The sequence below is a fragment of the Hakea prostrata genome, chromosome 11, assembly GCF_041222555.1.
Source record: "Hakea prostrata isolate BN-2017 chromosome 11, UWA_Hpros_2, whole genome shotgun sequence".
NCBI lineage: Eukaryota > Viridiplantae > Streptophyta > Magnoliopsida > Proteales > Proteaceae > Hakea > Hakea prostrata.
The window spans coordinates 9,750,722-9,777,092 of NC_142610.1; the positions used below are offsets into that span (position 1 = coordinate 9,750,722).

The following is a 26,371-nucleotide window of genomic DNA, read 5'->3' on the forward strand; positions in this document are numbered from 1 at the left end:
ATGAAATTTTCTTCTTTTTATACCCTTTAACTCATTTGTTGGAGTTGAATTAGTCATTTTAATTTTAATTTGCCTTGATCTTAGGTTTCTCATGTGGTTTGAATTAGTTTGTGTTTTGTGGGTTTTATTTGGAGTTGCCTCTATTATTTTTAAATATTTTTGCCCTTTTTTGAGTCAATGAATTAGATGGAAGTTGGTGATATGGTAGATACCTCTTTAATCACTCATCATTTCCTGTAGAAATCAAAGAGAAAAGAACAGAATATATGTAAGGTAGAATATATGTTGGAATTTACAAACCAGGCTATTACATCTAGAGTTATGGAGGATTCCTAGTTAAAATTTTTTTGATGCCTAATATTTGCTAAGAATAAGAAAAACATCCTACTTGAAAGAAACCATTGACTAACAAAATCTAAATTTATACAATTTTCTTTTTAGTGGATTATTTTATGAAGTCCCTTTGCTCTCAATTCTTGTGGGAGGTGTATTAAACTATATATTGAAAAGGAAATCACATAATTTTGGAGCATTTAACTGTTTCTCCATTAGCTAAAGCCTCTTCTAAACTTGTCAATTCAGTGCTTATATATTAGTTTTTTTATTATTATTTTTAAAAATTTTTGTAAACCAGTCACACAGATTGGGAAAAAGTCAGGGGATAGATGAAATAGAAGAAGAAGATGAGGGGGTGAGAGAGATTATGTCTATATTTTTTAGCAAACTGTTCTCTGATTTCTTATTTTTTTTTGTAGAGGGGGCATGATTAGAGAAAATAGGAAAGTAATTCAATTAAACCCAACTTGAATTTTATTTATATTTGTCATTTAGTTCTTCCACTACCTATAGGGTATTTTTATTAATGCAAATTTTTTTCTTAATTGTGTATAGATATTTGGTTTGATTTATAATTTCTACAATAATCAACATGAAAGAAACAAATGTGGATGTGACTATGTTCCATGGTTGTCATCCTTTTCTTTTTGGGTGAGTAATGACATTTAACTGATCTTGATTCCGTTCAATGCTCTACAAATATAGTCTTAAGGTAACTGAAACTTAAATTCTAGAGCTCGATCGAATACCACTATCGCATTAAAATATGTTATCTTAGAGAATGCAGGTTTTCAAGAATTTCTCCAGTAGGTTGGGATACCTAGCTCTGTGTGTGTTGCATTCATCTAGACGTTGTTGCAATACTAAGTAACGAGATTGCAACTGGCCATTAAGCTACAACTCTTGTAGATTTCATGAATGAGTCACAATTCAATGCACCTAAAGCCAATGAGTACAACATCCCATGGGATGAGAACTTGAGTTTTGACCTTGAAACCAATGCAGATGATGTATCATTACCCAATCTACGCCAAAGGGAAGTACTAGTCTATCCCTAGATAGACCAAGGGGTGATGACGACTCTAAGCAGCCTAAGAAGAAGAAGAAATGATTGAGGGAGATCGCTTGTGCTTTGAGAGACTTGGTCAATGAGGCGAGAAAGGATAAAGAAGAACGTGTCTATGAGGCAATTAAGGTTAGTTACTGAGCTTGATTTGGAGACTCGCCTCAAAAAAAAACCCTTAGTGAGTGATATATTGTCTATTACTAAAAGAAATGAAAAGAAAAGTTGGCTCTATAACGCTTTGTAATCATAATTTCTTTTATTGTCTTTTTTTTTTTTTTTGTAAGAAATTTTCACTCACAGGAATAATCAAACCATTCTCAACATGCATTCAACTAACTCCCCCTCTAGGACAAATTGAAAAGCTTAAAATTTACAGGTCATAAAGAGATACATATATGTACAAATTGGATTGATACCCATTAATAATAATTCAAAAATGTATTTAAAGGAAAAAATCATTGCCTTTTTCTAATTGACAGTTTGAGTGGTGGGGCCCACCATTTTGGGAGACCACACGATCAGGAAAAATAAGCTTGGATGAGGCAAAGTACATGATAAGATATGATAGATATATGTAACTAACTATTAAAGGAATCACATTAATGATGATAGCAATGGGTTGACTCACCATGGCCAAACTTGATGCATATTAAGAGCTTTACTATGCATATGGCAAAACAAACCACGAACAGCCAACGACTCCCCTCTAGTGGCAGGTGAAAAGCTTCAAACTGCAGGTATAAGAGTCACGGAGGTGTTTAAATTGGATTGATACCGTAATAGCACTAAAATGATTTAAGGGATTACTTTATCTTTTAGCTGAGGATTTTGAGGTGATTGAAGCTGAGATCGATTGTTTGCAGTTATACAATGCTATTGATGCAAGATTCAAACCCCTTTTTATGTGGACAATGTGATTTGGGATATTACATACTTTGTTGGGATTCACCATTTATCTAGTTCGTGATAAATTTGGTATAATTTACTAATCAAGTCAAATCCATTCACAGAATTGGAGTAATCAAATAGCTTTTTAGAGAGATTCATTTGAACTACATTGGAATCACTAATGGAGCAGGGGACCCCGGCCACTTGATAGATGGGCTGCTGACAGGAAGCCAACGAGTAACTAAAGGTGATTTTTCAAATAGATTCACGGGTTGCTTCAAGGGAAGCGTTGGCACTAAAAGTGGGACTACACTTTTTTTTTGTGATTGAATGAATACAATCTATACAGAACCATTGATTCCATAGAATCATGACCCCTTTTCTGGAAATATGATTCTGGGATGTTAGACTTTGTTGGGATGAATCATTGAACCAAACACAACCTAAAGACTTTTATGTATTTCAGGAAGCATAAACATTTTCCTAGGTGTTTGATTTTGTCAGGTTGAAACCAACAATTTTTGATATGATTTGATCCTGAACCTGATTCTTTGTGAATCATGATCTCTAGAAATCATGATGCTGATTTTCTTGCCAAAGGGGCTAGGCCAACACAACCTAAAGTAGAGTTTGGAATGTATTTCCTCCTAGGTGTATTGATAAAATTTGTTTCTCCTCTAGATTTAATCTAGAGGCGTTTCGATAAAATCAGTTTTATTTAAACAAATTTGGAAATTATAAAAAAATAGAAAAGGACTGAAGAAAGAAAAATTCTACAAATACCTTTGTAAAAAATGTCTAGTTAAACCCAACCAATCCAACCTGCACTTAATTTTTGTTTTAAAAATGGGTTGAAAGTATTTTAAGAAGCAAAAGTTTTCATAACTTTTAATTTATGTTGCAAAATCCTATGAAAATAATAGTTTTATCAAATGGCTCTCGATTTTTCTGCTTTTTAGGCTCTTTTTGGTATCAATTATCATTCTCAATTATGATAATTTTTCATTATTATAAAAATCATACTTTTTCTCTCATTTCTCAGTTGTTCACTATCATTTATTAATAATTTTTTATTTTGATATCAAACTTATTTTTTATTCATAATTTATTTTCGATAAAATTTCATAATCTATTTTTCATTCTAGTACTTATTTATTTTAAATAGGCATAATAGAGAATGAGAATGGATATAAGAAAGGAGCCTTAAAACAAGAAAGATCAGAAACTGTTTTTTCAGTGTGTTATTAAACGGATCCTTAGACCTTAATTACAAAAAAAAGTAAAAAAAAAGAAAATTGTGGTATGTTACGTATCGGATCATCAGATAGCAAACCGGATAAATGGTGAATCCCGTAATTTATTTCTAAGACTAGGGTCAATTTTGGAATATAAAAAAACAAATTTCAGTTACGGTATCACTGTCTTACATTTTCACAGTTCACAGTTCTCAGTTCCCAACCTATTTCCCCCTCTGCTCCCGAGACCGAGAGCTCTTCAGTCTCAGTAATGGCGGCACAGACAGAGACCACCACAGTTCTTACAGAAGATACCCTTAATTCATCAACAAATGAAGAAACTCGCAAGCTTCTCTCTTCGTATCTTGGCATCAGCTTTGCTGTCTTTCTAGGGTTCCTTCCAAAAGCTTCTCTTTCTTTGATTTCTACTCTCCGAACTCACAACAGAAACCTTTCTCGAAAGCTCTTTCAGACTGAGGAACAGCTTAGACAAATGATGTCTCGCAGAAGAGAGGATTCGAAAGCGAATGCAAGGGTTGTTGAGATTTTTGCTAGTCACAGGAATGGATGGCAGCAGGAAGAGAAGAAGCTGTTGCGGCAGATCGAGGCTTCTGCGGAAGAAATCGCACATTTGAGGGCGAAGATCGATGAATTGGAGAAGAATGAAGTTGAGCTTAGGATGTGTGTTGAGAAGTCTCAGAGAGAGGTTGAGGAGCGGGAAGAGATGATTAATTTTATGTCTAGGAAGACAGATGAGGATAGTTTTTCCGTTGGTTCTGTTGATGGGATTGACAGCGAGAAGGGTTCGGAGTTTGAAGCTTATGGGTCTCAGAATAGTGGAGGTTATGATGTAAATGTGGAGGAAAATGGAGAATTTGGTGATTATATCCCAGGTTATTCGGGGTTTGGGAAGATGAGGTTTTCGAAGAGGTTAGATCCTATCTCTGAGGAGTGTTTCCTGGCTAGGAATAGCGTTGGAGACGAAATGGGTGAGGTTTATGGGAACCAGAACAGTTTCAGTAAGGATTTCTTTCCTTCGGCTTCCAAGCTTTGGGGTGACAATGGTTGGCAGGTTTTGTTTTCTTTCTCTACCAAGTTGTCTTATCTTCTATTGAGATACATCGAGTTTTTGGTTCTTGTGATCATGCTCGATTATCGATCACTGCTTTTGATTCTTTATTTGATTACTCGTATTTGAAATTTGCCTTAAAAAAAGCTTAAGAGGTCTGGGGCTTTTGCAGACTTCAGTTCTTAAGTTGGTTTCATGAGAAAGATATTGCTGGTTCTGTACTAAGAGAAGTTCTCATGGGTTAGATATTACTAGTGCTTGTTGCTGTAAGTGTCATCATTACTTTTTCCCTTTCTTCCCTCTCAGAGCTTTTGGTATGTAGCCTAAGAGCTCTTGGTTCATCATTCCTCCTTTTTCTTTGTGTATGTTTATTTCCCTCCTTCCCTTTCTCTTTATCTGAATGCTTGTCTTGGCTGAACAGAGACAGATTACTATGTTTTGATATTAATCATTTGGGCAGAACATTTTCTGCTGTTTTGCTTTTGGGACCTACCTCATTTGAACAAATGTCTATCTGCAAGGTACCGATAATTTTTCCATCCTGTTAGTCATCTTTAGGTTTCTCGCCTTTTCCTCCTCCCTGTTCATTAGTTCCTCCATGTTCATTCCGATTGAACCTCTGTTTTTTGTCTCCACTTTGAGATTCCAAGCTTCACAGACACCCAGTTCTAGCAGCCAGAAGGTTCACAATGGGGCAGCTAGATTTCAGTTGTTCGTCTCTCCTGCATAGAATGGCATTGTTTGACCAAAATTGTTTTAAGTTTTTCCATTTAGGTGTTATCTTTGTCCATTTCCTTTAGTACTTCTGCTCAATTCAAACACAAAATCTGTAGCTTCCATTATGAGGGGATTTTTACCTCTTTATTGCTTTTATGTTTCTTGAGTATATAAGTAGTTTGTACGTGGAGAAAGAAAGGTTCTGTTCTATAAGATCCTGGTCCTAGATGTTGAAATTGTTCAACTCAACTCGCTGCCTTAATGACAGATAAACCATTAGTCTGATTTCCAGGTGTTTTGGATAGTTGAAAGTGGAAAGCTGGGGTATGATACAGAACAATTAGTTGCAGAAGAGAAGAACAGCTGCCGAGGGCAGTTGGTGATGCTTTGGTGTTTTCATCAGGATATTTTCAGTTTGAACCTCCTGGCTGTTACCTCCCTACTAGTCCCCCTCCTATCCTCTGGTGGTTCAGGGGACCCAGGGGGCCAAAATTATTGCCACCTAGTTTTGTTTGCGGTTCAAACCATTGTGTAAATCCTTTCCTATGTTATTTACAGTTCGGAAAGATTAAAAGGTAAATATAAAAAAGAGAGATTGCATGGATACACCTTCTGTCGGTTTGTTCATGACTTTAAAGGTCTAATTCTTGTGTATCTTAATTTTTTTTTGGGAATACATTGTAAAGGCAGCACCACCATCTTGCATCCAACTCATTATTGCTTCAATGATTGCTAAATGGGTAGATATAAAGTTGTGTTTTTCATATTTGTCTGTTTGTGATTTGCTGTTCTTGTTGTATCAGGATGTACAGTGTGAACCTATCGAATCACTTTATCAAATGAAGCAGTATGCACCAAGGTAATTGAGGTAGTCTGGATACTATGGCACTTTAAAAGTTAGCTACAAAAACACCACTAGATTTACTAGAATCTACAAAATTTTCTTGTTCAGAAGGGAGTCCCCTTGGAAAGTAGATGGCGAATCGACTGGAGTTTCCTCCAAGTTGAAATTACTTGAGCAGGAACTGCTAAATTTGGAAAGAATTGGGAAGGCCGAATTGTCGAAGGTCCCTTCATCGATGAGAAAGCAAGCTAAGAGGTATCAAGCTCTTGCTGGAAAGATTGATGATCTATGTGGGAGAATGGTATGGATGACCGATCTTGAATCCTATGCTCTCTTATTTTTGTAGTTTTGTGTTTCCTAACCCTCAAAATGGATATAAGACGGGCTTATTTGCTATTGTTTCATACATTATTTTAACATGAATAATTGGCAGAGTACATAGAACAATTTCTACAAAATGAATTGTAAACTTTCGTATATTTTGAATGAGTGAGCCATAGGTAATTGCTTTTCCATTTAACTGAAGTTTTAGCATGATTTTTCTGAATGACGGTTTGTTCAGGAGCTTGTTTGAAAAATCTGTAGTGAAAGCAAAATCGGAGTTTATGACACTGTGTATCTGAAAAAATATAGTTCTCCATTTTCTTTAGAACCTATGACTAAAAGTGTCCATGGTGGAGACGGATCATTTTGGGGTCTAAAGCATAGTTTTATGAGTTTTTATCCTTGAAGCTAACCCAGCTGTTGTAGGTCATACCATTTTGTAATTGAAGATTAATTGAACTCTAATTCTTTGCTGTATCCAACTGTAATCAGTGTGTTGATAGGTTGCTCATGCTAGAATTGTTCAACCCTTTCTTGATTATAACTCTTTGGTTTCTCCTTTATGATGACATTTGGTAACATTTTGGTTAGTTTGATGCTGGAGATTTCTCTCATTAATTTATTTCCCATATTCTGTGCAGCAAGCCAGTGATCCTTCTGAACCAAACCTCAGCTCAGAGTTCCGAACTCAACGGCAAACAGAGTTCTTGCTCGAAGCATTCCGTCTCCAACAGCGAGCGATCGAGACAGGGCAGAAGCTAACAGCTCTACAAACTGAGATCAGCAAGAGCCAATTTGATGATGAAATAGTGGGACAGGCAAAAGTAACCACTAGGAGGTCCTTGGATTCCATTAAGAACAATTTCAAAGAAATTCAGAGAAATTTGGAGATTTTGTTGGCTAGAATCATGGGAGATCTAGAAGGGCTCCTGGCCAGAGATGGTGCATCTCGTGCTAGGGAATACTACATTTCTAGATATCCTTTTATTCGGTAAATTCAATTATCACATGCCATAACCAAGTTTGTGAGAATCATTCGATTTCCGAGTTACCAATTTTTTGCAAGTCTATTGCACTGGTGGGAACAGCGGTCCAACCGGCTGTGGTTGGATTTGGTTCTCCGGCTTTGCAACTTTGGGGTGTTTCAAGCCTGAACCGGTGAAACTGGCCCGAACCAAATCAATCGATTCGTACTTGACTGGCTTAGGGCTGGGGCATTGCACGCCTAATCAGAACCGGGAACCAATTCAATTATGTACAGACTTAACAAATCAATTCCGAACCGGATTAAACCAGATCAAATTGATACGCAATTGACAACAGAAATCGATAATTTATTTATATTTGATATATATATATATATATATATATGATGATAAAGTCAAATCATCACCTAAAATAAGTTTCATAATAAATTAGAAAGAAAAGTGGACGCAACTAAGTCTCGGGCGCCATTCCTCGTAGTATTATACACCTGTTTTAATCGCAACCATTGAACCTTGGGAAAAAAGGGCTCTTGTATTAGTGTTCGGCTTGTTCTTATTCCTTGATACCTATCCCTATTGTAGTTGCCACTGCCCTAGATGGTCTCCTAACAATTAAGGTTTATAGCATTGAATATGGCATTGTCAGGTGATTTTAAAAGACATAATGTCTTGTATTGAGTATTGGATCATATAGGTTAATACCTTTTAGTGCAATTCAACATATACCATTTCAATGTATCTAATATAAAAATATGTTTGCTAGCATCAAAAAGAGAGAGAGAGGGGAGGGGAAATATTAGTTTCATAGGGTTTTTTTTTCTAGTTATATTCTTAAGGTTGGCAATGGATTCACTGATTTTCATGCTAAATGCGTTTGTTGTCTTTCATTAGAGAGATTTTGGTGGGGGTATATCATCTTTGTTTTTTACGAACTGATTTTGTTTGTATAAATCTCCAGACCAAGTCCGGATTAGCAACCCTGACGACCAAGTCCGGATTAGCAACCCTGACGGGGAGTACTGACGCTTCCTAACCACAAAAACTAGTGGAGTCCACGGTGAAAAATACATTTTGAAAAAAATAAAATTTTTTTTTTCCCACCAGTAGGACCCACTGGTTTTTGTGGTTAGGAAACCATGGGGGACCCTTCTTTCGTTTAATATTATTAACTTTGATGTTTTGGTTATAAAAAAAGGGAGGGAAGAGAGGGAGGATAGGGATTTTGAATAGATATCAAATGTAGCAGAGTTCTAAAATTGGCAAAGATAAGGTGGGCCCCGTAATCCCACGGTTTTTGATCCCATCTGACTTGAGCCATGTTGATGCATGTGATTGCACACTAGTGGTCCTGTGAGGTAGTTGTCTAGCCACACCAGATGAATCATTGCCCTCCATATAAGTTTCAATTTTGTCAGAAAAAAAAAAACAAAGGACCAAATTGTGATGTCAATTTTCACTTCAATACCTTTTTTTCATAACTTTCTCAAGCTTTTTAGGAAACTGTACTGCCTGCGAGAAAGGTTGAAAAAGCAAAGAAACGAAGCTGCCAACGCTCGTGAAGCATTTCATTTTCTGATTTCCTGATTTCCAATCAAGGTGAAAATTCTCTGAAATACCCTTGGGATGTTTGTTCCGGCATCTTGATACACAGGTGATTTTCTCAGGTGGAGAAGCATTTTCATTTGTATTTAAGGTGAAATTCACAAAATACCCTCGGGATGCTGGTTCTAAATATGCCAGGTGAGTTTCTCTTCTCTGGGTTATATGAGGAAAAACGGTTAAAAATAGATTGTGATAGGATCAGGGAGTTGCTTTCATGGCAGATGATGGCATTGGAAATGAGATTTTGAGATGTGCAGTGACTACTGTGTGGTGTGTGAATGTGACATTGACGAGACTGTAGCAGAAGAGGGAAAAGGCACAATCAAATCAGAAAAAGATGGGACGTTGCAAGGCTGCTGGGTAATTAATGGCCAGCAACTATTATGACAGTTCCTCGTCGAAAAGTAGAACTGTAAATGAATAGGATTCGGCTCGGATATACCATTATTTGATTCTGAATTCGATTAACAAAACTGCTATCCTAATTAGAATCCGAATCCCATAAAAATTTAGAAAAGACATCTGAATTCGAATACGAAACTTTATCGAATATTCAATAATAATCCGATTTATCCGATTATTGATTGGTGATTGTTATATTTTTTTATTTTCGATTACAGATTTTCGAATCTGATTATTAGCTCATTTTTTAGAGAAAAGTGTTTAATACTTTACTTTAATCGGATAATTTCCGATTTTCGATTACCGGTATCAGAATCAGGTTATCATACATTACCAAAAAAGTGTTGAATATCAATTTTTTTTTTTTTTTATTCGATTGATTTTCGAACAATATGCTCATTTGGATAAATTTTTATCCGGATATTATCCGATCCAATAAGCAATTATTTGAATTTGAATCCGGTTGCTTAGTGGATGACTATCCATATAGTTTATCGAACTAAAAAAAATTACACATGGTTAAAATAAAAATCGAGACTGGATAATGACAACCCTAAAAGATGGTTGCAACCTGCAATTAAAGAATCATGAGATGGTGGCTTGTTTGGTGAGATTAAATCATTAGGGGCAATTTTGGGATTTGGCCTTACTAGCATGCTTGTGCAGGGTGCGAAGTTTCAGCAAACCTTGTCGGTTCGGTCCCTCTCGAAATTGGCGAATCGGTGAATTTCTCCTAAAATTTTGTCAATTTCGACAAAATTTCAACCCCTAATTTGGGAGGGGGGGAGAATTTAGGTCATTTTTTGCCCAAATTTAGTGTCTAAGTCTAATTTGATGTCAATAAATCGCAATGGAATTGCAAGTTTTGCCTAAAACCTCACCTAAGTTGGTGTTAATGATTAACACATACTCGACTATATACAAACAAAACTCCTGGATTTGTGTGAAATTCAATTTGATTGTTGAAAACAATGTTATACCCCGTCAAGAATGAAGCAAAATCTACTGATACATGTCAAAGATCAAAGAAAAACATTGCAAGAATGCCAAAAATAAGAGAGCGAGTATCTAAGAGAGAGAAATTCATAAAAAATAGGTTCAAAATTCATGGAAAATTCGGCAATTTTTTGGTTTATATCGTTGAAATTATCGAGAAATTCGGCAATATTTCGAAAAAAATCGCCGAAGGTTTAACTAAGATAAGCCATTTGGTGATTTATCGCCTAGATAGTTGGACTGTTTCGCTTTATGTTAAAAAAATATATTCGCCAAATGCCAAAACAAGCTAAATTTGGCAATTTTCAGTAAATTGTTTTTTCTGTGCTTGTGCCGGGCATTCTGGCTTCTGATATTACCCCGTTGATGACGTCTCTGTTTGGATGGCGTAGATCTAGTAAGCTTCAGATTTTTTTTCTTTCTTTCTAGTAAACGAAAATTTAGATTCCAAAATAAAATTAAAATACAGGGAGTCTGTTGGGAGTGCAATCATTTATGGAAGTGTTGAATGTTGATGCATGAGTTCGAATAATAAGTCTCTGAATTCAAATTCAAATTCAAATCTATCATAACTAACTTTATCCTCGATTAATCTTATCTTCAATCGATCAAGAAGAGTTTGAGTTATAATTAAAGTATCAACAAGTTGTAATTCAAATTCAAATACTTATATTGTAGTAGTGTAGAAAAATTCTCTCTCAAGCGAAATTCTAACTTAGAGCGGCTTTGGGTTGATAGTGATACTATGGTGGTGGTAGTAGTTATTCTTATGCAACAAAATCTCATTTCGAGGAAGAACCTTCAACATTGATCTGTTACCAAATGTAGATCTCTAATTTTCAGCCCTCAATGGTGTTTTCTCATTTCAATTGCATTGTACAGATTATGAATCAGTAAGTGGAATATTCCAAAATACTGGAATTAGGGGAAGCTTGGACTCTCTCAAATTAGTCTGTAGCACATAAAGATTGACTTACTGTATGAGACAATTCCAGTGGAACAGAAGACCCTATAAAAGCAGAGTATATGATAATAATCTTCCAAAGGAAACTTGCAAGTTTAACTTGAAGTTTGGGATTGGGCTGATAGAATAAGAGAGGTGATCAACAAAAGCCAAAGACCCAAGAAGAGTACAGAGAGATAGATGGGCTATGATCATATAGCAAACATATGTTTCTCTTGTGTTCCTTCTCTAATATTGGAAGAACAGAGATAGAAAGGAGTTGAAGTTGCATTGTAACAAGAAGGCACTGACTGAAAGGGACAATAATATAGCTAGCATAAGAATCAGTACTAAACAAAAAGTAGATAAGTCTAATAATTTGTGTAATAACAATTGAACAAACATGAGCCTCCATGAGAAAGTTACTGTTTGGGTGTTTTTCTTCAATGCTTCATAGAAAAATTCTTTAAGATTTATAACTAATAGCAGCAAATTTATCCTTCATAAAATCATGAGAAACTTTCATTCCACACAACAAGTGAAAGATGCATAAAGGCATCTAACTAGGTAACTACCATAACCTAGCTTTACATGCCTGAATTCAACGAAAGGAGTAACACATCGAAATGCTATAGGTACTATCTGCCAAACAGTTTGAAGGGCCTAACAGACTAAAGACACAACCAGTTTAATTTTCTAGTTCAAGACCCTTGAAATAAACATTCAAGCAGAGGCACTAGCTTCTTCCAGCAACTGCTTCACCTTTGTGATATAATCATTCATAGCTTCCTCCTTAGATTTTGCTGGCAACAAGAGTAACTCTAGTTAGCCTCTCTAAGCTTGTAAAGGAAACAAAACTCAAACAGGTAAGTAAATGTTTCTGAAAAAGACATTTGCTTATGCTAGGACATACCTTCCACTGCCTTCCATGCATCCCACTTTGCCTTCTCAGTCAAATTGAACATTCCAGGTCGGCCTACAAAGAAATGTATTAGAATTTAAAGCTAAACAAACAAATTTGTTAGGTTAATAACTGTAGAAGGAAGTTGAACAGTATACATACTGGTATTCACTGGTCCAACAGTTGCTTGCTTGTAAAGACCATACAGAATGAGTTTGCTCTCATTAGTTGTGGTAGGAGGGAGAGTCTTTGCTTTCACAGCATGCTCTTCAAAATCTTCCTGCAAGAAGCCCAACAAGCCCTTTGGTGACATTGTTCTGTTTGTGCTGCTAAATGTAGTAAATACAAGGATTCTATACAGGAATGTATACAGATCTAAGTTTACAAATTAGAATTCCAATGCAAAATTCGTTACAGAGGTCAGAAAACTTAAGGGTGTCAGAACAATTCAACTCCTCTAATATTAGGTTGTTATTATATCTCTAATGGGCAAACCATCTTTCACCATCATTCTCCATCATTATTGTTGATCCTTTATGGATCCAAGGCGAAAAAAAGCTTTAATCCCCAATTTCACTTGTGGCAAAGAGGCAGTCAACTAAGGAATCAGGCAGAAAGTTATAGGCTGGATGATGGGCATGCAATCTGGATGGGTTCTTTGGTGAATTTATTCTATGAGTCCTGAAAGATTGCAGGAGGAATAGTTGAAGGCATAGAACAACAGAAAGTCCCATCAAGATTAATTTCGGTAGTATAACTCCATCAAGATTTATAACTGCAGAAAATGAGCTCCACTAGATTAAAAGTTCTAAAGGAAAAAATAAACCCCTTCCAAATAGCCAAATTTAGATGATCATGATGATTTTAACCTGAACCTGATTTAATTATAATGAATACCATACTTGGACATAGCTTTTTACTGGAAGTAGAAACATCACTCTATTGACTCATCTAAATATACTCTTTAGATAACTCATCTAAATCATTAAAAGCCCAAAGGATGGAGAAGTTTTAGCTACTCGATCCAGACTTCTTTTGACATGAGAAAAGGAATTTCATCAAACAGTCACAATAACTCTGTATGTAGTGATATCTCTCGTCACAGAGTTCAGTAACTATCTCAAACCAGTCGCCAAGGGGGGTTGTTTTGAGTGGAACTCCAAGATCTGTAATTCCTACAGAGAAAACAGGAGGAAGGAAGGCAAGTCTTGCTAAGAACAGCCCAGATTCTGAAATCCCACAAAGATTCAGTATTTAACTGTATATATAATTTCAAGTCAAACACCATCAAAACAAGAGATCTCGCCACTCAAAGATCTTAACACAATCGAACAAACAAGCTTCAGATTCAAACCCATTTCAATATATTCACGACAGTAATACCATTTGAATGATGCATAGAAACCCAATCGAGAAAAAGCCATGAAATTATTAATTCAAAAGAGTATAAAAGAAAAGAGGATGCAAAACCTGCAAACCCATCTCTTGCAGCGTTTTCTGTTCTCCCTTTGCAAGTTCTAGGTGTTCTTGTTCACTCAAGACGTTGAAATCAGCGGCTATAAATAGAATAGAATATTCCGAATTACGATGGAGTAGCACAGCGCAGCAGCGAGTGATTTTTATTTTTTAATATCCAATTTGATTTGTTTTTTGGGGGCGGTGGGTTACGGTTTGGTTGCCTATTTGTTCGAATCATTGATATGATATATCATGAACGTGGAATGGTTTCAATTCGGACCCGGTTCAAATTTCAAACTATACAAGATTTTGAAATGAATTTTGGATATTTGTAGCTGAAATATTTTTTTCCTCTATTTTATCTCGATTATCTCTCCATCACATATTTAGGAGAACATAATTCTTGATATTAATAAGGTGCACCTCTTTTAAATGTATGATAGCAAGATGTTAGCTAGTAAGGGCAGTGGTATCATCTAGGATTCTAGTCTCTTTTCTTCGAGGGGAGGGTAAACAAGTATTAAAGAGTCTGTATTCACTTTTAAACCACACAGTAGAGGGTACGCTCACATGGAATCTACTGAGGATTTCACTTCTGAATTAAAAAAAAAAATTATATGTGAATCCAACCATTACATGTGGTTCAAAAGCGTTAGAGGAGTACATTGTTTTCCCCTGACGAAGAGGTGATCCAAACTCAATGTTAGGAGCATTTGGAATCTGGATCTGAGTCCTTACATTAAGTGAGCATAGGTCCCATACCCCATGTGGGGTTTGAATTTATCCACATTGCTAGCCATGTGGTAGTTGATCCCTACTTAAGAGCATGGTCCTTACATGTGCACCATAGTTATAATAGTTATAAGTATCAATTATATCACCTGTACGTATTAGTTGTATACCCTGTGATATCAAATGTAGCGTATGTTGCATGGTATAGATAGATGCTCTATTGAAGGGTGTGATATGGAGGGTGGACCATGGTAATAAAATTAAAAGTTGGAAGGATTAATGGATACTGACCCTTCCAAGAAAGAAATTGAAAAATAAAAAAGTGGTTGTCCCTTAGAATGGGTGTCAGAGATCATTAATCAAGAGGATCAATAGTGGAGATAACGATTTGCTTCAAGGGTTTTTTGATTTTTTGATCCGGCTTAAGCAAAGGCAATTATGAGAATCCCATTAAGCCTGTTTCTCGATGGAGGATGAAACATGTTGGGAATGATCAACTAATGGGAAAGTAATTGTTAAAGTTCATGTTAGAATATTGGTTGAGGAGGAGGAAACTTGATGTCATCCGGTGCATCATCATCCCATGCATCCCCAAGGACTTGGTGAAGTCCTAAGATTGAAACTTGATTTGGAAAGTTAGAGCAAATCTAAAGGTAAGATAGTTCATTTGGAGAATATGTGCAAAGGGTATAACTTTTGGGATGGCTATGAGAAGAAGAAACTCGAAGACTAACTATGGGTGTTGCAGATGTTGTAAGACAATTGAGTCAGTTGAACATATATTTTTTGAATGTGAGTTTGCTAGAGCTTGTTGATTCACAAATCCAATGGGGTTCAAGTGGCCTAAAAAGGGGGTATCAAGCTTCATAGAATGGATTAAGTACATCCAAACTTCTTATTTGGGATCTCCAAACCAAGCTTATGAATTTCATAGTTTTTGCTTCTATATGTGCTAGTAGATTTGGATGGCAAGGAATGGTGAGATCTTTAAACAACTTGGTCCCTCTTCTATGGATGTAGTTATAGCAGAAAACAAGGCCACATGGGAATTCCTTGAAGCTAATGGAGGTCCTCCAAGTAAAGCTGCAAAAGTGGGGAGGAATGAAATTTGGGCACCCCCATTTGATCAACAGTTGAAGATAAACACTGATGTGGCTTTGAAGCTGGGAGGAACTAAGGGAGGCTTAGGCATTGTTATTCAAAGCTCCTCGGGTAAGCCTGTGGTAGCAGCATCTGAACTTGCAGAGTTTGATGATATCCTAATTGGTAAAGCTTTGACTCATAAACACGATCTCTTATATACTACTAGAGAGGGTTTTAACGAAGTGGTAGTGGAATCGGACAACCTTCAGCTCATCTTGTGTCTCCTTGTTAGATCTACCTCAATTCCCAACTCTAAAAAGTCTATTGTTGAAGGCATTTGGAGGATACAAAGCTCCTTTATTTATTGTTCTTTTAGTCATATTTCTAGGCCTTGTAATGATATTGCAGATTACTTAGCTTGGAAAGCAGAGCCTTTGGTAGGAGAGACTATGTGGGATGTTTCATTTCCTTGGTTGCAGAACATGTGTACTGTAATCTCGACTTTGCCAATTCCATTAATCAAGTTTATTAAAAAAAAAGAAGCAATGATATAGATAAAAGTTACATGATCCAAAAAATTCTATTTTTTTTCAAAGGAAAGCTAAGGGCAAATCCATATGTATTTCATGAAGGGTATGGTAATATTTTTATGCATCCTGCGTTCTCAGTTCTCACACAAGAGAAAACCATCAATGATATAGTGTTGCATTTCTCTCCAACTTATTTCATGACTTAGGAAACCCGGTCAATCCATTAATTAAACATTAATTAGAAGCTTTAACAATTGAACCGGTTTTAATGGATTGGTTCAGACTTCTGAGATATTTAATTTGGTCGATTCCCAGATTAACAGACAGATTGCTTTGGTTTCATCGCCTTGCATGTGTTTGGTAATTGTTTGCCCAAAAAAAAAACGAAAAGGCTTCTCTTTCATGATAATTTAATCTCCACGGCTAAAGTGTCGCTATAATTTTGTAGTTTTTTCAATTGCGTGGACGTAATCATAGAATGTGGCTTTAATTATTTAATGGCGTGATGTTTACAATAGACAACTACTTCCTGCCAAACCATTTTAAGATTAGAGTCTGGATCTCACCTATAAATATTTGTTATAAATAGAGATAAAGAATTGTAGTATCTCAGATCATCTACCATGACGGAGAGCACGATATAGTTTTTGACTGATCATCTACCCTGATAGAGAGCTGAGCACGATATTGTTTTCAATTACAAAATCAAGTGAGATTTATAAATAATAGTAACAAAAAAATAAAATAAAATAAATTAAGTGGGATGAGACTCACAATGATACCTTGTGGCCTCTGTTATTTCATGGTCCGGAAGTATGGGTGTAAATGGATAACTGAAATCCAGTACCGAATTCACATCGGCATCCATTTAGGGGTATTCGTATCCGATTACTAATAGGATGCGAATATGGTATACCCCATTCTTACCGATTATTATTTGTCCGATAAAATTATCAGATTAAGTTATTTATTTAGATTTATTTTTCTTATTTTTATAATTTTTTTTCCTGTGATATGTGACTATTTTTCTAGATTTTCTACTAGAATAACTATCAAAGTTCTTAAATTTAAAACCTAACCCTCATAAATAAAATGATAAAGATGTAAACAGGTAGTCAAAAACTAGTAGTCAATCTGTATTCATGTCCATTTAGAAGAATCTACTTAAGAAAATAATCATCCGAATCTGACTATATCCGTTCAAAAATTGATAAGATATTATCTGAATTCGTTTGAATATAATAGGATGCGGATATATGGTATTACCACTATCCGATCCGAATCCGGTCCGTTTACACCGCTATTCAGAAGTGTCTAGAGAGCTCAAAGTGCTCACCATAAGGGTTACTGGTTTGGACTCAAATCTCAGTGGGTCCTATATGGACTCTATCTCCTACAATGTGGTTCTAAACTGATAGAAGAGCACATTATTCTCCCTTGACTGGGAGTTGATTCAGACTTTTAAAATTAATCGACATCTTGGAGAGGATGGGATATCCATATCGAGGTAGAGGATTGTGCTTCATTGACATTTTTTTATCATCGTACATATTTAGGAGGAGGATTTACTTATGGCACAATTTATTAATGTTCAAAGGTTGGTTGTCTCCTAAATATGTGTTAGAAAAGTGTAAATGGAGCACAATCTAGGATCCAAACTTACCTAAGACGGTATGGTTGACTCCTCCTCAAGGTGTGGATTTGTACACCAACAAAGCTAGAACCATTATTCTTTACAATGTTCTCTTCACCCATTCCTCTCCTTGATGTGAATATTTCAGTAAGTGCCTAATGATTTATAGGATTCAATCGCAAAATACCTTTTGATATAAGGGAGCTTTTTATATATACATAGAGATGAGATAGCATATATACCATCAAGGAAAATAAATTCATAATCTCTTTTTCACTAAGAGGTATTGGTCATTACTAACTGAGCAACCTTGTGATGGGTCATGTGTTATATTTTAATTTAAGGGCATTCATTGGATTTATTTTTATTATTGAATTAGAATATTATATGTAGCCACATTCTATAACTCATTGGGCACTCATTAGGTGAAACCCTCCAAGGAGAGAAAAACAAATTCTATCGTGTCATGATTCATAGTCTTGATGTGGAAAACACTTTTCTGAGAATGGTATGGTTCTTTTGTGTATAGTTTTGTTAACACTGAATGGTCATTTAACCTTAGAGATGAGAGGGGCAATAGTAAATTTATACAAAACAAAGTTGAATTGATAATTAAACTATAAAGTAAAAAGGTAACAACTTTTTTTCCAAATAATATGATATATAGCAAAAAAAAAAAAAAAAAAAAAAAAAAAAAAGAAAGAAAGAAAGAAAGAAAGAAGAAAAGAAAGAGAAAAAAGCTTGCACTGACATTGTTTGTACTGGGCCTATTCTTGGTGGTGCTTCTAATGGGCCGACGCTTCACAATAGTTTTATTGGGCTTGCACTTAAGATATGTTTAATGGGCCTGATTTTTCAACTGGGCTACCTGCAAGTAATATATATCTGAGATTTTTAATTGGGTCGATTCCCAGATTAACAACAGATTGCCTTTTAGTTTCATCGCCTTTGTATGTGTTTGATAATTGTTTACAAAAAACGAAAATGCTTCTCTTTAATAATAATTTAATCTCCACGGTTAAAGATTCGCTATAATTTTGTAGCTTTTACAATTGTGTTGACGTAATCATAGAATGTTTAATTGTTAAATAGTGATAGGATCATCTCTCCCGACGGAGAGCACAATGCACTTTAAAATTACAAAATCAGATGAGATTTATAAATAAATAAATAAAAAAAAAAAAAAAGAGGGATAAGATCCACTGTAATACTCTGTGGGCCCTTTATTTCATGGTCCGAAAGCCTCCAGGGATCACTAAGTGCTCACCGTAAGGGTTGCTGATTTGGACTTGAATCTCAGTGGGTCCTATATGGGCCATATCACCTACTATATATGTGGAGCACATTGTTCTCCCCTGGCTAGAAGTTGATCCAGACTCTTAAAATTGATCGACGTCTTAGAGGAGATGGGATTTTATATCGAGGTAGTGGATTGTGGTTCCTTGACATTTTTATCATCATACATATTTAGGAGGATTTACTTATGCCACATTTATTAAAGTTCAAGGTTGGTCGTCTCTTAAATGTGTGTTAGAAAAGTGTAAACGGAGCACAATTTATGATTCGGGCTTACCTAAGATGGTATGGTTGACTCCTCCTCAAGGTGTGGATCTGTACACCAATAAACCTGGATTCATTACACATTACAATGTTCTCTTCACCCATAAGCCCTAAGATGGTATGGTTGACTCCTCCTCAAGGTGTGGATCTGTACACCAATAAACCTGGATTCATTACACATTACAATGTTCTCTTCACCCATTCCTCTCCTTGAAGTGAATCTTTTAGTAAATGCCTAATGATTTATATGATTCAGTCGTATACTATCTTTTGATAAGAGGGAGTTTTTTATATAGAGTAGGGGTGTCAATGATGCGGTTTGGAGCGGTTTCTGGCTGGGATTTCAGTTTTGGGATGAAAATCCCTCCAGCCCAAACACAACCCAATTAGAAGATAAGGTTTCGGTGCGGCTTGGGTTCGGGTTGACTAGCGGTTTTGACTAAATTAAAAATCAATATTCAATATTTAAAGATACCCCATGGTTGAAATTTAAGTCTTTAATTCCTAGTAGTAGCTAAATCAAGTTGTTGCAGTTATTGTAACCCAGGCATAAACTTTTACTGTGTCCATACTGTTCAAATGTATCAACTTTGTCTGGTCGATCAGTCAGCATGGGATGCGAAATTCAGACTCATTGGTTTAACCTGGTAGATGGAAAAGAATTCCAATGGAGAACTATTAAAACATAAATGAGGAAATGACTTTCTTGAGACTTGAGACATAAGGCTTTATCCAATAATATAGGTCAGTTTTGGCATTGATTTCAATACTTGTGCAGGACATGGTTGGCTATTGATTGAAGTGCATTCACCTAATCAAGATAACGCAAAGTAGAGAAGTATATCATCAATGGATTCTGTCTGCTTTCCTATCTCAGCTTAAACATTAATCTGACTACTTTCTTGCCATTTGGGTTGGAAAGAGATCCAAAGTGTATTCTTTCGTTTTGTTTTATGTGTTCTTCACAGTTTTCTTCGGAGTGATTTTTTTTTTTTTTTTGGTAACCTTCTTTGGAGTAATTTGGATCACATCAAAACATCACTTGTGCGTCAATGAAAGTTCATTTTGTTTCTTTTCAAGTCTTCCACAACCCAAAAAGAGGGAAGGGAGAAAGGATTATCACTTTTCAAATTCTATGGTTCATTTAATATTTTTATTGCAATTTATACTAACGGGTTAACGGGCTGTGGTTTGGGCCTATCGGTTAGGTCCAGTGGGTCACACACGGGCTGGCCCGGCCTAGCCCGAAACCGTTGGAGTTGAGGACCCTTAGCCGAAACACAACCCATTAAGGTTCGGTTCAGGCTATAACGGGTCGGTAAGGTCCGGTTTCAACGGTTCGGGTTGAAAATTGACACCTTTAATATAGAGGGAGAGGAGATAACACATGTACCATCAATGAAAATAAAATTCATGATTTTTTCACTAAGAGGTATTGATCATTACCAATTGAGCAAACTTGTGATGCGGCATGCGTAATATATTAATCCAAGGGCACACTGGATTTACCCTTATTATTGGATTAGAATATTATATATAGCTAAGTCTTATAACTCATTAGGCGTTGGGTGAAACCCTCCAAGGAGAGAAAACAAACTCCATCGTGCCATGATTCATAGTCTTGTGGAAAGCACTTTTCTGAGAAAGATGAGGTTCTTTGTGTGTTATTCAACCTTAGAAATGAGGGGGGAAATGGTAGTTTTATAAAGAACATAATTGAAAAAGTAATGAAATAATAACATAAAAAGAGTAACTGTTATAAAATAAAGAAGATATATTGAATACAAAGAAGAAATACAAGATGATGAGTTCAATCAGAACTGGTCCATTCAGTTGATTGCATTATATATTTATAGTAGAAGGACATCTACTCTGATATTCCATATCAGAGTCTACAATATATGATTCTTACACACAATAAGATATTATTTATATGGAAAGATAGATTGCCACCCAAGATAGAAGGTGCATAGAACTAAATACAAGTGGAGGAGAAGCTTTTAGGTCTTTGTTCTTAATAGAACTAAATAGAAATTATTTAGCAAGAAATAAATGCTTAAACCCATATATCAGAAGTGCAGTCACCTCCAGGGTATCTTGTCTCATGTGCTAGAGAAGGGCCATCTGGTTCAGATCCAAAGTCCACAAAAAAATTAGGGTTTATTGCAAAACCTCCTTGTTCAGTATCTACATCAATTTGCAACATGTGGGAGCCCTTCTCCACAAGCTCTGGATAAAACTGGCGATCCCATATGCTCAAAAGTGAGTTGGTGATATAAAGTCTCTTTCCATCCAAACTCAGCTGAAACATTTGAGGCCCTCCTCGCAAACGATTATCCTAGAAACAAACATACTTCATCAATCTTGTATACGCATGATCTTTTCTCTCTCTCTCTCTCTCTCTCTCTCTCTCTCTCTCTCTCTCTCTCTTCTTCAAAAATAATTAGTTTTTGGATAATTGTCGAAACCGAATTGAACCGACCCATTAAGAACCGAACTAGACCAGTCCAATGCTGATTGAACGTAGAATGACTTGGGGATTGAAAAACCGAAAACCTACTAGTTTTGGGTTTGTTTGGTCCAACTTGTTTAGTTCGAGCCAAATGGATCATACTAACCAAACCTAACCGACCCATTCCTTTATAACCCAATTTAAAGAGGTAAAAGATGTTGGTTAATATGGGGTTTAAGCCGAAGAGGTAAAAATTCAGGGCCAGATATAACTTTTAAATTGAATCAGGTTTAAATTGTTTAATAACGAGTTGGTAACGGTCTAAAAACAATTCTAACCCAAAATCCATTTGTAGGTTGAAATTGTTTGATAACGGTCTAAAAACATTAATTCAACCAAAATCCATTTCGAACCAAAACTACACCAACTAGAAAACAAAATTTTGCGAAAAATCCTAGCTTGGGATTGGTACTTTCAGTCCAAATCGAAATCTCAAACCGAAACTGACCCGCCCGAACCGCTCGTTGACACCCCTATTTCTTGGATAAAATACTTTTTCCTCTTCTATTAAAAAAAGAAGATACACAGGACCTAATTACCTGTACTTTGGGCACGTCAATCTGCCACTCTCTTCCATCTTCAGCCACTGCAACTGTAGGGCTTCCCTTTTGAAGCAATCCACCAAGCCACACTTGACCTGCCAATTTGGGTTTTGCAGGGTCTTCAATGTTGTACTGCCTCAAATCCCCATGAAACCAATTCACAATGTAAAGGTAACGATCATCAAGGGATATCAAACACTCGGAAATAAGCGCAGGCATTTCAGGATTTTCCCAGTTCTTAACCTTTATTGGTTCCACACTAATTGCAACCTGCAACCATTCAGATTCTGAATTTTAACTACTTAGCTTGGAATTCACAAGATCAAGAAAAAAGAAAAGAAAATTAATAACAATCCATAATATCTACAAGGTACACCTCACGGAAGAGGATGGATCCAGAGATGAAATGGCAAGGGTGGTTTAATTTTGTTGTATGTGTAGGGTAAATTTTGAAGTAGAACTTGAGGCTTTAATGTATGGGCTAGAGCGAGCACGAAAGTTAAAATCAGAGGGGAGAATGTGAGTGGGCTACTGTGGTTGTCCTTGTTCAACAAAGACAAATTTGTTAGTTAATTTGTCAAAGATTTGGAGGCATTTAAGATTTTCTAAATGGTATTGGAAAAATAATAATAATAATAATGCACCTCATGGTCCCAAGTTCCATCAGCCTTCTTGAAAAATCTTATGACATTGCTTGATAGTGCACATACCACGAAGCCCGTGTCTTTTGAGGGATCATGGAGGAACCTTAGCTGCATTTGGATCAAAATTGCATTAGAGTTGCTCTAGAGAAGAAGTGAAGCCAAGCTAACTGTGGGTTTTGTCGGGTCCAGTGCTCACCTCCAAGGGTAAGATTCCTGCGTTTCCAAGGTCCATTCTTTGCTTTAGTTCTCCCCCAGGCCAACTGTATACGTTTAGATTTCTTCCATACAGACCATTTGAAACATCTTGAAGATGAAAACCCTTTTTGAATGCTACTGGAGCTCCAAATTCTGAGCTGATCATGGTCTGGTGTCGGGGTTGGTACCAAAAGTCACAGCCGAAAGGGGGGCTATGACCTGGTTTCTCCCACCTGAACGTTGTTAAATCCAAATAGAAGATGACCATTAAAAACACTTATTAACTTTCTCACAAAAATCAAACTGCTGATGGAAGGTTTTAGGTTTCTGGTCGTGGAATTTTCCAGTTGATGAATAAGTTTTGAATCCCCACAAATGGAGATTATGGAGTGAAATTTTGAGGTACGGAAGTACTAGATAATGGACTCTTGACTGGTATGATATTTGACACTGCAGATACTTTAAACTTTGCTTGTGCTATCAGTTATGTCCAAGTGTCAGAGCGACTAGCAACAGCAGTATTGGGCCTAGCCTGATCAGTTCAGACCTAGGGTTGGAAACCCAGTTCAGCTTTGTCTGGTTGAACAACAAACATGCATAGGCACATTGGCTTTCATTCGGACAACAAACCCAGTTTAGCTTTGCCCAGTGAAACTTGAGCCATGCAATAGATGATGATATGGACAAGAAATTTACCTTCCCTTGACGTTAAACTTTGAGTCTAGTAGAAGAAAGCCACTTCCCTTAGCATTTCCCTCTTTATCACCCATGCAGCAGAACATAACATCACCAGAAGCAAGGCAGTGACTGGTGTGGGGATATGCTAGACCAGTTTTCTTCACAATATCAGCAGACTCAACAACTTTATGCAAAGTGGGAGCTCTTGGATTCTTTTGTGTGTCAATCACATATATGTTACCTGAACTGGTTAGACAAATAACATACCAAGCTAAGCTCATCAACATCACCACAACTTGATAAGAATGCATGTTAATATGACAATCTTATGATGTGCACACCATAACTCAACCAAGAACCTGGAATCTTCGTCATCTATTAAATAGCAATTTTGCAGAGGCATTTTTTTTCGGTTAACATAGGTGGTTAGGCCTCTGGCTACTCTTTTTTTGGGTCCAAATTTACCTCAAAATCGCATGGATCAAGGCGTATCTGAATTAAATAAGAACCAATCAACTTTCACCAAAAGTACTATACGTCCCCATATGAGTGATTAAGTTAGGACTCTTTCTTAGGTGAGAATGATGCCTTACCAACTCGACTAGCCGTTGGGGTTTGCCAGGCAAGCTTACCATAGCTGACAACATAATTTTCTTCAAACACTTTCTTAAACCCAAAGTCATCCGATCTTGCTAGGCTGGTGCGTCTGGCATGGTGGTGCATGTGGTTCCTAACATTGGATGGATGTTACATAGACTCCATTATATCTCAGCCACACAAAATAACACAGATTATGCCAACTTAGATGAAATAAACTGATTTTTTCTTGATCCGAATCAAATCTTTCTTTTGTGTGGCCGATATTTAATGGAATTCACGTGGCGTTCATCAAAAGCCGGTCACCACAGACACCACCACCACCACGTCAGATGCACTAGCCCCGCAAAAATCCAAAATTTCTAGGATATGAAGTAGGCCCTAGATTTTATTGAAGAACTTAGTAATACGATCTACAAGAAATGAAGTTTCAACTGATCTACAAAAACTAATGAATCTCAGGACTTACATGAATCCAGGCATGATAAGAAAACGGCGGACTGCGGATGGATCCTCGTGGCATGAGCTGCAAGCATTCCAACCTAAATGATGAAGTTCATCCCCAATATAAGGCATCGGAAGACGATGGATTACTTTAGAATAAGTAGGGGAGGTTGGGTCTGCATCCACTGTAGCTAAGTAATCAGGTTTCTCTATTCCAGTTCCTGTGCAGATTAAGAAAGCCATGGTTAAATATGCTTTGCTCAACAGATGTTACTTAGGCTATTGCTCGTTAATCAAGACGATTAAGGAGATGGATACCTGAATAGATGCAAGCCACATACATGAGAGTTTCTTTTGGACCAGACATGGCTTCAATTGGAGTTGAATAACCTGGCCCTTTATTCTTACAGCAACCAAACACCAAGCTTGAATTCCCATGATCATCTGAAACCAACTCTTGTTTTTGGACAACTGCAACAGAAGCCATTAGGGTTTTGTTTTCAAGCGCTTCTAACTCGAAAAATTGCTGAGGAAAGGAAGAGTCTTCACAAGGAAGAAACAGGGATGGTGATTATTTGCAGAGAAGGCAAGAAAAGACATGTTTATATAGATCGTTTTTTCCCGTGCTGTACTGAATGTTAGGCTTAAAACAGTAAACACGCTTATACTGTGCTGGTCAAAATATAAGGGAGAGATAGATTTTTCTTCTTCTTCTTCTTCTTCTCCTTTTCGTTAATTAAAACATGTTTTTAACATTAGAGTTAATGATAAATTTATTTTGTTGATTAAAGTATTGATCTTGATAAGTATTCTTGCTAATGCTATTCTAGTATGAAATTGCTTGGGTACTGCACAATTAGTGCAGCAAACGGTTGAGATCGAAATCTCGATCTCGACCATCTATCGTCCATTTTCAAAAAGTGAATTTTCACACTTTTGAGAAACGGAGGGCCGAGATCGTTCGCAGCATAGTGCTGCGCATTAATTGCGCGACACTGAAGTTGAGCTCATTCTATTAGGAACACATTCCTTGATGTGAATTCGTGTAAGTGATCAAAATTAAAGGAATGTAATGTGATTAATCCAATGATCCTATGCTGTAATTTATTTTCTTGGGTAACATTCAAAGGATCTAAAGTCAATATTTCCGTTCTCATGTCATATCATGTCTCATTATCATACGATGACATTACCATATAAACTTTTTCTATTTTTGGTGCAAATGAAATTATCGAAATTGCTTGGGTCATGCGCATTAACCGTCAAGCCAAGATTTCGGACCGTCAGATCCGAAATCTCGGTCGAAATTGAATCTCGACCGTCGACGAAATTTCGAGCCAAATGTCGATCTGACGACCCATAGTGTTTGGCTTGACGGTCCTGCGCAATAAATGCGCAGGACTCAAGCGAAGTCCCGAAATTACACCAATGTAATAGTATAAAATGCACGTGTT

The 26,371-nt window shown here is 36.5% G+C and overlaps 3 protein-coding genes across 3 annotated transcripts; 1 reads left to right on the forward strand and 2 right to left on the reverse strand.

Annotated features, from left to right (window-relative positions):
• The first annotated feature begins 3,732 nt into the window (after positions 1-3,732).
• On the forward strand, positions 3,733-7,514 carry LOC148999993 (Ribonuclease P protein subunit P38-like protein). The gene is made up of 4 exons (XM_089140947.1): positions 3,733-4,597; positions 6,115-6,170; positions 6,264-6,456; positions 7,121-7,514. The coding sequence occupies exons 1-4, from the start codon at positions 3,797-3,799 to the stop codon at positions 7,472-7,474; spliced, it is 1,404 nt and encodes a 467-aa protein (XP_088997073.1). The 5' UTR covers positions 3,733-3,796; the 3' UTR covers positions 7,475-7,514.
• Positions 7,515-11,846: 4,332 nt separating this feature from the next.
• Positions 11,847-13,888, reverse strand: LOC148999994 (acyl-CoA-binding protein-like). The gene is made up of 4 exons (XM_089140850.1): positions 13,780-13,888; positions 12,472-12,589; positions 12,322-12,384; positions 11,847-12,211 (listed from the first exon to the last, which is right to left on the reverse strand). Exons 1-4 carry the CDS (start codon positions 13,789-13,791, stop codon positions 12,132-12,134), a joined length of 273 nt encoding a protein of 90 aa, XP_088996976.1. The 5' UTR covers positions 13,792-13,888; the 3' UTR covers positions 11,847-12,131.
• Positions 13,889-21,361: 7,473 nt separating this feature from the next.
• Positions 21,362-25,404, reverse strand: LOC148999995 (selenium-binding protein 3-like). The gene is made up of 7 exons (XM_089139112.1): positions 25,236-25,404; positions 24,943-25,138; positions 23,895-24,122; positions 23,200-23,431; positions 23,004-23,111; positions 22,357-22,629; positions 21,362-21,643 (listed from the first exon to the last, which is right to left on the reverse strand). The coding sequence occupies exons 1-7, from the start codon at positions 25,402-25,404 to the stop codon at positions 21,362-21,364; spliced, it is 1,488 nt and encodes a 495-aa protein (XP_088995238.1).
• Positions 25,405-26,371: the final 967 nt, after the last annotated feature.

Coding starts and splice junctions, on each gene's coding strand:
- LOC148999993 (XM_089140947.1), top strand. CDS start 3,797: ATGGCGGCACAGACAGAGACCACCACAGTTCTTACAGAAGATACCCTT. Junction 6,171..6,263: donor ATGAAGCAGTATGCACCAAG/GTAATTGAGGTA, acceptor TTTCTTGTTCAG/AAGGGAGTCCCCTTGGAAAG. Junction 6,457..7,120: donor ATGATCTATGTGGGAGAATG/GTATGGATGACC, acceptor TATTCTGTGCAG/CAAGCCAGTGATCCTTCTGA.
- LOC148999994 (XM_089140850.1), bottom strand. Junction 12,385..12,471: donor TGTTGGACCAGTGAATACCA/GTATGTATACTG, acceptor ATTTCTTTGTAG/GCCGACCTGGAATGTTCAAT. Junction 12,212..12,321: donor TGCATGGAAGGCAGTGGAAG/GTATGTCCTAGC, acceptor TCTTGTTGCCAG/CAAAATCTAAGGAGGAAGCT.
- LOC148999995 (XM_089139112.1), bottom strand. CDS start 25,404: ATGGCTTCTGTTGCAGTTGTCCAAAAACAAGAGTTGGTTTCAGATGAT. Junction 24,123..24,942: donor CTTATCATGCCTGGATTCAT/GTAAGTCCTGAG, acceptor TTGTCTAACCAG/TTCAGGTAACATATATGTGA. Junction 21,644..22,356: donor TTGACGTGCCCAAAGTACAG/GTAATTAGGTCC, acceptor GTTTGTTTCTAG/GATAATCGTTTGCGAGGAGG.